Raw genomic sequence first — 11,405 nt, 5'->3', positions numbered from 1 at the left:
AGAAAGAAAAAGAAAGAAAGTGAGAAAGAGAAAGAAGGAAGGGAGGGAGGAAGGGAAGAAGGAAGGAAGGAAGGAAGGAAGGAAGGAAGGAAGGAAGGAAGGAAGGAAGGAAGGGGAAGGAGGGAGGGTGGGAGGGAGGGAGGAAGGAAGGGCGAGGATGGGAAGAAGGGAGGCCTAAGAAGTTACTGGAATAAAATAAAGAACATAGTATAAGAATAATACCACCTTGGGACAAAGAGGATTTCCTGAGCAAGAAATGAAACCCAGAAGTCAGAAAAACTGAAAAAGTTTAATTTAACCACATATAAATTTTAAACTACCGTATAGCAAAATATACTATAATCAGAGTCAAAAGGCAAACTAACTGGCAGGAAGAAATATTTGCAATATGTAACAGCAATCAAAGAAGGAAAAACTTCTTGAAATTAATAATAATGTTATAGTTACATTATAATGAAAGACAAAACAACAAACATTAAAAAAAATAGGGGCATGGAGAAGATGAGACTATTCACAGAAGAAATATCACTGGCCACTGAACGTATAAGATTCTGAATGTTACAAAGGTCAAATTAACAGAGTAAGAATGCATTCTTAGCTAACACATTTTTAGAGATTTAAAAGATTAGTATCATTTTTTGGGTACAATATTTAGGTTAGAAGTTTACAAACTAAAGACTTTTTATTACCCACCACCTCCCTCCATCCCCCCCCCCAAAAAAAAACCTAAAATAATGATTAGCTGGGAGTGACTCGGGATTGGCTGGGCAGAGTAACTGAAATATATTGTATTCCAAATATGTTAAAGATCATGTGACAGAGGTCCTAGGAAAAAGCAAAAGGCCTGATTAACTGACTCTGAACTGTGTCCCTTCCTTAAGGGAGAACACAAGATGGGAGAGCAACAGCCCCATAATCGTCACTCTGGGAAAAGTCATCTCTGGTAAAATACACTCTTAAAACACTACTTGGGTGTTTTATGATCTTCCTTATAGGTTTCCATATTTTCCACTGCTTGTAGACATTATTTTAATGATCACAAAAATGTTTAAGTAAAATAATCAGAAAACCAGAAAAAAATAGAATACATCGGAACAACAACAGTGAAAATGTTAACTAGGAAACTATGATGCAACACAAACTAGGTTTTCTGGCTCATTTTCGAGTTTATTAAAATTAAGAAGATAATTTTACATGTACACACAATCCTCCAGCCACTAGTATTTCCCGGTGCCCTGGGCTGTGCTGGCTTTAAGGGGATACCAAAAAAACTGATGACTTTACCTTTAAAGAGATCCTGCAATATTGGGGAAAGCAACATGAAATTCATGGATTGTTGGGGCACCTGGGTGGTTCAGTAGGAGCATCTGACTCTTGATTTTGGCTCAGGTCACCATCTCAGGATCGTGAGATCGAGCCCCACATCAGACTCCACACCCAGCTTAAGGTTATCTCTCATCCTCTCTCTCTGCCCTTCCCCACCTCTTAAAAAAACAACAACAACAAAAAAAACAAAAAAGCAAACAAAAAAAACACCAAAAAACCTCATGGATTGTTAAAGTCAAATAATTGCCATGTGAATTTGATAAAGCTATGTGTTCTTTGTCCTTCATTTATGAAAATTATTCCCACATCAACCCTGGCAGTTCATTTGTAGTAAAAGTCCCAGCGTTGCCCACTTTCTTACCCTCTGACCACAAAATAAATTTGTGGAATAGAGGTGCTCTGAAATAATACATTGATTTATTAGGTGATTTTCTACAAAGCTATTTGACCTACATACACAACACCAATGCCCAATAAACACTGAATTGAGTCTATGTCTGATCCTCATCCAAAACATTCTTAAACCTATTTGGCTAATGATTGTATTTGTCTAAAGTTTGTTTGTTTGTTTTCATAGTAAAAGCCCAAATAAATAGCATCATCTGACTAATTCAATCCCCAGGCTAAGTTACTACTTTGAGCAGACACAGAACAGAGTTAGGCAATTCTATCATGCAAGGCAATTGTTTGCTAGGTTATAAAAGATTGGTCCTTTAACTACAAATATCAGTTTGTGACACCTACGACTGATGAATGAAGACTCATTTTCAATAATCAATATCCTAGATTTCTCTCTGGCGAACAATCCCCTGCATTTCCAGTAGTGATATTGGATGTACACTGAATGCTTACTGTAGGCCAGGCACTAGTCTACCAGCTTTATATGTATTAACTCATGTAATCCTCCTTTCAACCCCATATTATGATCCCCGATTTACAGAAGAGGAAACTGAGGCCTAGAAGTTTGATAATTTGCCCAGCGTTACACCACCACTGCTGGTGAAGCTTGTCTGGCTGCAGAGCTGACTCGGAACCACTTTGCTATCTTACAGCCTCCTGGGGCATTTTCAGGGGGGTACCTGTGGCACCTCAAGTACAGTCTATCAGCGTTTCTCCCCACAATGAACTTTTATCTCTTGACTTCTCTATTTCTTTCAGCCCTATATTTGTACTTATTCTTACTAACACCTGGTTACTCTGCAAACAGTATAACATGAAAAGAAAAAAAAGTTCTACACTGGGAACCATAAATCTCAAGATTCTGGTTCTTGGGGCACCTGGGTGGCTCAGTGGGTTAAGCGTCTGACTCTTGATCTCATCTTGATCTCAGATCAGGTCTTGATCTCAGGGTTGTGAGTTCAAGCCCCCGTGCAAGCATGGAGCCTACTTTAAAAAAAAAAAAAAAAAAGGATTTTTGTTCTTACTTAACAGTATGACTTTAGAGCTTTGAGTAATCTTAGAGGGCCTAATTTCCTCTTCTGTTACACAAGGTCTCCAGGTTATCTTTATGGTAAAATCTATAAAATACAAAAAAAATTAATGAACAGTAAAATAAAAAAACAAAGAAGTATTTTTTAAAAGCAATTTGTACCAGATTTTTATTCTGACTACTTGATAAAATGGTTTTGTATGATAATTTTATAACCAAAAAAAAAAAGCCCCTAAGAAAGATGTGTTCACAATTTTTAAATTCCTATGTAAATTATGGCACATCCACACAATAAAATATGATGTCATAGTTCTAAACTATGCTTTTGAGAGTTCTGAAAGACACGGGAAATGTTTTCACTTTAACTGCACAAAAGGAACTCTGATTAAAATGTTTCCACCTGGAATGCAAGCTGGTACAGCCATTCTGGAAAACAGAGAAGCTAAAAATAGAGCTACCCTACGACCCAGCAACTGCACTACTAGGAATTTACCCCAAAGATACAAACGTAGTAATCCAAAGGGGAACCTGCACCCCAATCTTCATAACAACAATGTCCACAATAGTCAAACTGTGGAAAGAGCCGAGATGTCCATCGACGGATGAATGGATAAAGAAGATGTGGGTATATACAATAGACTATATACAATGGAATACTACTCAGCCCTCAGAAAGGATGAAATCTTACCATTTACATCGATGTGAATGGAACTGGAGGGGATTATGCTAAGTGAAATAAGTCAATCAGAGAAAGACAATTATCATATGGCTTCACTTATATGAGGAATATAAGAAACAGCACAAAGAATCAGAAGGGAAGGGAGGGAAAAACAGAATGGGAAGAAATCAGAAAAGGAGACAAACCATGAGAGACTCTTAACTACAGGAAACAAACTGAGAGTTGCCAGAGGGGAGATGGTTGGGGGGTGGGGTTACTAGGTGACAGGCATTACGGAGGGTACATGATTCGATAAGCACTGGGTGTTGTATGCAACTGATGAACTACTGAATTCTACATCTGAAACTAATGATGTTCTATACATTGGCTAATTGAATTTAAATAAATAAAGATAAAATGTCTCCACCTGAAACTTTGCTGTGTACACACACACATTCTCAAGACAATTTTCTAACATTTGGCTGCCTCCTTTCCTGCTCCTAATCTTTCTCCAAGTTCTAGGTTCATCAAATTTAAGTATCAAAATTACAGTAATTTCTTTTGTGTTTAGGAAGCTTGCCAGCTACCAAAATCTACAGACACCATTAAAAGATGAAAGCCAACAAAGCAGCATCTCAGGAAGAAATTGTAAGCACCACTCCAGGGGGGCATGATGTAGTTTTAGCTTCCCTTTGAGAATTCAACAAACAATTAAGGCGGAGATGAAATTTGCTTAAGAAAAAAATCACAAACTGAGACAAGCAACAATTATGCTGTTACCAGCCATGTATCATTAAAAACTATCTCATCTGAAAGTGCTGTGCCTCCACATGAGCAAACAAATCATAAAGGAGGACCAGTTGCAGAACAGTGCTTTAGTGCAGACTTAGGAGGTAACTGCCAAATCAAGTGAAAGAAAGGCAAAAAACAAACAATATCAGCTCAGAGCATCAGAGTGCTTACAATAAAAACAAATGTCTACCAAGCAGAATCACTGGTTGTTGCATAGGTTCGTGGAGGATTTGTGCTGCCTTGTACATTTGGAGATATTTTTCCTTTCAGTTACTTTTCCAAACATGAACCTCCTCATATAAACGATGGCAATAAGCTAATGCTCGAGAAAGATGCAAACACTCAGCGCTCGCATGTGTTCAACAGTTATATACTCTCCTGGTGATTCCACATCTATATCCCTTCTAGGTAGCAGACTAGTGTTTGTCAACATGGCCTTTGTTTAAGAACTGTTATGTAAGTGGGGCGCCTGGGTGGCACAGCGGTTTGGGCGTCTGCCTTCGGCTCGNAGTTACTTTTCCAAACATGAACCTCCTCATATAAACGATGGCAATAAGCTAATGCTCGAGAAAGATGCAAACACTCGGCGCTCGCATGTGTTCAACAGTTATATACTCTCCTGGTGATTCCACATCTATATCCCTTCTAGGTAGCAGACTAGTGTTTGTCAACATGGCCTTTGTTTAAGAACTGTTATGTAAGTGAGAGAAATCTTTGGCTCCCAAGAAAGAATTCTACATTACAACAGAAATTTTTAGAATCCCTTCTATAATTATAAATATCATTAATATTCACAGTGTGTCTCTATGATACTCTAAATTTTCTAAGCATTTTCCCAAGCAACAAAACCTGCCTTTTCCTCACAGAAGTACATTAATAAAAAAAAATGCCTTATACCTTAAATTCAGAGTAATCCATACTGCAGCTAGTAATGTTAAATATACTATTACTCTGCCCTTAAATTTCCTAATATTTTTGGCAAAGACAGAGGTTTCTTAGGAACTAACATGAGAATCAATTAGCACCACATAATTGAAAACCCAGTAAATATACATATACACACACTAGAACGCTTCAAAAATATGAAATTCATAGATACAGCTAACTAAATAGAAGTTCTGGATAGAGAACTAGTGTTGGGTAATCTACCACCAAATATTTGGTTTACTTTGAATGTCAATAACATCTTTCAACTCTAACAGTCCCTAATTGGACTGACCTTGATAGCCAATGTGTGTTACATACTTATTATGTGTGCTAACTGCTCTGGTACCTGGGTTAGACAACGAGTCCCTGGATGTCAAGAAATATGTTATAGATGAGGGAATCTGACTAACAGATACTCTGCAACTGTTCTCATCTCCAGAATTAGGACTCAAATCCAGGTTGTTTTTTTGAGTACAGGGCACATGACAATAATTTTATGCTGGGTTGACTCCAACAGCAACACCTGGAAATTTGAGGAAAATTGGTCTGGAAATCGATACCCCCTCAAAAACATTTTGAAAACGTAGTCTCAAAATTAATGCTTAATAACAATTTCCTCAAAAAGAACTGGTTGGCCTTATTTCTAACCCACCCAAAGAAAATGATCAGACAAGTAAGCTTCACACCACTGGTAATTATAAGCTCCAGAGACACAGGATTGCTGTGCCGTTCCCGTCCTACGCCGGAACTGTGAAGCAGCAGTTAGGCCCCAGAATCGTTACGGGGGAAATGCAACTTGACGGTGAAGGATCAGAACAACGCCCCCCCAACCCAGCGCTCAAGCTTAGCCTCAGCAGTGGGAAGACCCCAAGACACATCACCTGTGATAAATCCTGGCCAAAATACCTACTTTGATCTAATCAAGAATTCAGATCTAGCCTCCAACTGCAGGAATTACAAGAGCCAGGGGAGTAAACTCAATGACACCAGTAGGAAGAAATGGGACAAATCCAGGAGGAAAGGACAGTCTCCAGAACAACCGGTTCTGTCTCTTCCACAAGTCAGTGTCATGAATAACAAGAGGCTGTTCTAGATTCAAGGAGACTTCGGGTACACAACATCCAGGTGCGCTGCATGATTCTCACTAAATTCTGCTTAAGACAGTCCATCTCTCAAGGACATTGTAGGGGCCATGACGGGAAACTGAATGTGATGGGATATTAGGACATGTTAAGAATGATTACCCAGGGGGCGCCTGGGTGGCTCAGTCAGTTAAGTGTCTGATTTCAGCTCAGGTCATGAGATTTAATCTCAGGCTCACGAGATCCAGCTCCAAGTAGGACTCCACGCCGGGTGTGGCGTTTGCTTAAGGTTCTTTCTCTCTCCCTCTGCTCCTCCCCCACTGCTCCCGCACACCCTCTCTCTCTCTAAAAAAAAAAAAAAGAAGAATGATTATCAATTATATTAGTTGTGATCATGTTAATTCGGCCATGTAGCACCATGTTCTTATTTTTAAGAGATATCTACTGAAGCATTTAGAGGTAAAATGTTCAAATGTCAATATTTTACTTTAAATTGCTTCAGTATAAATACAGAGTTTTGAAAAAGAGGGGGTCAGTTGCAAAAACAATTGCAAAACAAATGAGTATAAATGGTTTAAGGTTCAAAAATTGTGCTTCAGTGTCAAGGCATATTATGCTTCATTGAAAAGAAAGTTATACATGAAAAGAAGAGCTTCGATCTAAAGAGGCCTCCCCTCACCGCTATCTGCAAAGCACTAAACGAAGAAATTTACAAATTTAAAGTAAATATCAACTTTGAAAAGATCCCCTAATTTTATCTTATTTTTAAAAGATTTATTTATCTATTTTAGAGAGAGAGTTTTGGGGGGAAGGGCAGAGGGAGAGGGAATCTAAAGCAGACTCCACACTGAGCACAGAGTCCCTTGAGGGGCTCCATCTCACCACCCTGATATCATGATCTGAGCCAAAATCAGGAGTTGGACACTCAACCGACTGAGCCAGCCAGGCACCCCAACCCCCTTATATAATTTTAGAGGAACTTTTAGGCGTGTTATATCAATATTCAGAATCACTGAAGAAAGGGATTAAAAATCCAAAATTACAACATACTATTCCAGAACAATCACAACTCAGGCAACATGGAATGTTGATTTTCATACCGCTCTTTTTATTACACACGCTTCATTTCCACATCTTACGTGGGAATTATTTCCTTTGCACATTAATAAACACCCTCTGTTCTAAGCACATACCTAACAAATAAGAAAGCAAAGTCAAAAGTAGAGATAATACTTGGGGAGAGAAGCCGAATTTCAGTTAAAGCCTAACTCGGGGTGCCTGGGTGGCACAGCGGTTAAGCGTCTGCCTTCGGCTCAGGGCGTGATCCAGGCGTCCTGGGATTGAGCCCCACATCAGGCTCCTCTGCTATGAGCCTGCTTCTTCCTCTCCCGCTCCCCCTGGTTGTGTTCCCTCTCTTGCTGGCTGTCTCTGTCAAATAAATAAATAAAATCTTTAAAGAAAAAAAAAAAAAAAAGAAAGCCTAACAAGGAGTTTCAGCAGATGACTTCAGCAAGTCTCTGCTACTGACGGTGCTGCTTATTACCCGGGGCTAATGTAAACGTGATTAATGAAAAGGAGTAAAAGGCCGAGATTCTCAGGGATATAAAATCTTTTAACTGAATTCAGACATAAACAGGTTAGACCTATAGGTACGTATAAATTCTCTTCAGGGAGCCTACAGCCTAGTACGAAGATCGCAAGGTGGCTTTTTCTATTTGCTTGAGGAAATGTACAATTTAAACACGCAGGCACCTGCCTCTGGGTATGGAAAGAACAGATTCCAAAATTAAAACAAAATTAGAATGAAAACAAACCTCAGGCCCAGCTGCCTGCAGACCACTTCTGCGTCCGCTTCATCCCACTGGTCGTCACAGACAGTCCCCCACTGACCAGCATGGTAGAGCTCCACGCGGCCTTCCCGCGCGCTGCTCCCACCCACGAGGCGTATGACGGGGAACGCTGGGCCTGCACCGTGGGAAATCAGACACAGATTACGTCTATACATTTGCATTGATTGATGAGATTAGATATATTCTATTTATTTGCCATTCTCAGTAATTAAATCATATTTGGTAAGCCACTTCAGGGATTTGGACATACACACACACACACCCACACACACACACACATCTAATATGTATTATGGTGTTCTTGACCAATTAAAATATTCCAAATTGGGGGCACCTGGCTGGCTCAGTCAGTAGAGCATGCAACTCTTCATCTCAGGGTTGTGGGTGGTTAGAGCCTCACATTGGGGATAGAGTTTACATAATAATAAGAAGAAACTTTTTAAATAAAAATTGTTAAAAAAAATACTCCAAATTGAATTATATTCATACAAATAGTTCTTAAGAGGAAGTTCTAGGGGCGCCTGGGTGGGACAGTGGTTAAGCGTCTGCCTTTGGCTCAGGGCGTGATCCCGGCGTTATGGGATCGAGCCCCACGTCAGGCTCCTCGGCTATGAGCCTGCTTCTTCCTCTCCCACTCCCCCTGCTTGTGTTCCTTCTCTCGCTAGCTGTGTCTATCTCTGTCAAATAAATAAATAAAATCTTAAAAAAAAAAAAAAGAGGAAGTAGTCTAAATTCACTTTTCCTCCAACAACCTCAGAAACCAGAAGAGACACACTCAAAACTATCATTTACTGGAAACACATTTGATTTTTATGGCATTGTAGTGGTGACACTCANCCAACAACCTCAGAAACCAGAAGAGACACACTCAAAACTATCATTTACTGGAAACACATTTGATTTTTATGGTATTGTAGTGGTGACACTAATTTTTTTATATTCAATAACTTGAGCATTACCAACATGTAATTGTTAAGAATGGCACTTATGTCTGTAACATACTTGTCTTCAGTACAGAAATATTTTTGTACCTGTAGAAATCAAGTTAACATCTAAGTCATTACAACAAGGTAGTGAACATCATGGCCAATACCTACAAAAAGTAAGGTGGAGAACTCATTTGGATATGAATCAGTTCGCATTCATTTTCTAACAACTACCAAAGGCTTCCCATTGTGAATTCCTTACTAAGGTCCACAGTGCCCTGATCTAGCCCTGGTCAGTGTCCTGAACATCCCTCCCCACCCCCAGCATCCTTCACTGTGCTGTACCTACAACACCCTCTTCCTTCTGTCCCCAAAACACTCAAGGTTGGTTCCCACCGTAGGGTTTGTACGCTTTCTGTTCCTTCTGCTTGAAAAATGTTCCCACACATCCTCCCCTGGCTGCATCACTCTCATCATTCAGTTCTCAACTCTGAATTGTCCTTTGTTTAGCAGGCCTGCCCGGGCCTCCCGAGCTAATGCAGCATCCGGAGGGACTCTCTACTACACTGCCTTCCAAGTATTTACTTTATCTGAAACTGTCATTGATTTATTGGTTTTCTCATCCACTGTCTGCCTCCTAACAGCTGGAACTCGGGACAGTGACTGTGCCTTTCCCTTTCACCTGTGTATCTCAGGTACCTGGCATACAGAAGGCACGTACTAGATATCTGTAGACTGATTGGACTGATAAGTGATAGCTAAAAGCCTAGAAAGAATATCCCAGACAAGAAAAAATAATTAGCAATATTCATTCGCTCAATTCTGTTTAACAGGGCCATTCAAAGGAGCACTAGACAGACCTTATCCTCAAGAGGTTTGCTAAGTAAAGACATGGACTAAACGAGCACAGAGAAGAGATCACCAAGACCCTGCAGGAGCTCAGAAGCAAGGGAGCTNAAGACCCTGCAGAAGCTCAGAAGCAAGGCTCTGCTTACCACTGGGGGTAGTCTGGGAATCTCTTCTGAAGAAGCTGAAGAGGGCAAGGTGGATGGATGGGATGTCAGAAGTCAGAGATGGGCTAAGTGCCGTTCAGGCAAAATGAACAGTACGAGCAAAAGTATAGAAGCACAAAGTTGAATGTGTTTGGGAAATAGTAAGGCAGTGTAATTTTTTCTGGAATAAAGGATGCAATATGGTAAAAGGTTCAGAACAGGCTGGGCCCCTGGCCCCGAAATTTTATTGCAGCTTCTGCCAAATGCTAATCATTTATCCACATGAAATATGCTTCTAATTCCCCCACAGTGTAAGCAGCTGTCAGTGAATGGTATTGGGATATTCACATTTACATTCAAATAGCATACTTGAATTTTTCAGCAGAGATTCACATGAGTGAATATTTACATATACTCACATTCTGATCTCCATAATTTAGCTGATGTACATAAGTCAACCAGTCCTTATAATATATAAAAAGGATAAAGATTGTTTTAATAAACCTAAGTGTTCTCAGTATTGTATATTAGCTTCTTATAATTAACTGATGACTGAATTTTGCTAAGAAACTTCAGTGTGCCTGTTATTATGTTTATTTTTCCTTTAAAAAGCTTGGAAAGTATAGGGAAAAAATGGGAAAATGTATTAATTTCTTAAGTTATTATATTCTTCCCTGCCTCCCCTCCCCCTACCACTGTGGTAAGCTTGGAGAAAACAGAAAAAAAAAATGATTTAAGATCTTATTTATTTATTTGACACAGAGAGAGAGAGAGTGCACACAAGCTGCAGAGGGAGAGGGAGAAGCAGGCTCCCCGCTGAGCAGGGAGCCCAACGTGGACCTCAATCCCAGGACCCTGGGATCATGACCTGAGCTGAGGGCAGACGCTTAACTGACTGAGCCACCCAGGCATCCCAAAGAACAAAAATTTTTAAGAGGAAATTTAAAATCACCTATAACCCAGAACTGTATGGCATACTACCTTATATTTTTCAGTGTCGTGTTTTACTTTAAAACATGTGGGCTTTTTCTGGCTGTATAAGTAATTGTGAAAATATAGAAAAGCTCAAAGACAAAATTTAATTTCATCAACATTCCACATCCTCCCAACAAGCACACAAAAAGTCATTTGAAAGAGACTTCAATGAGGTTAACTTATGGATGAATAAAACTCCCAGACATGTTCACTTAAATAACTACCTCCTATATCCAATACTGCTACACAATCTCCTACTTTGTAAGTGTTGGACAAGCAACAAGTACTACATGACAAGGCACCAAATGTAATTTCCAAACTAAAAAAATGTATTAAAGGTCTAATACTGTGCCTTGAAGTAGACTCCGTGTGTGCTGATCTGAGCTATTTCCTTTCACATTCTCACTTGATCTTTTTTCTCTCTCACTTGTATCTTATCTCAACCTCC

At 39.7% G+C, this 11,405-nt stretch overlaps 1 protein-coding gene across 1 annotated transcript in view; it reads right to left on the bottom strand.

Annotated features, from left to right (window-relative positions):
• Positions 1-11,405, bottom strand: part of PRSS12 (serine protease 12) — a 68,145-nt gene that overhangs the window by 44,220 nt on the left and 12,520 nt on the right. The window contains exon 2 of the mRNA XM_034672102.1: positions 8,029-8,211. Coding sequence (XP_034527993.1) covers positions 8,029-8,211 — 183 coding nt within the window. The remainder of the gene's footprint in view (positions 1-8,028; positions 8,212-11,405) is intronic.

This window comes from Ailuropoda melanoleuca, chromosome 11 (assembly GCF_002007445.2).
Source record: "Ailuropoda melanoleuca isolate Jingjing chromosome 11, ASM200744v2, whole genome shotgun sequence".
Lineage (NCBI taxonomy): Eukaryota > Metazoa > Chordata > Mammalia > Carnivora > Ursidae > Ailuropoda > Ailuropoda melanoleuca.
Note: the sequence above shows the minus strand (reverse complement) of the source record. Positions and strands in the feature narration are given on the sequence as shown.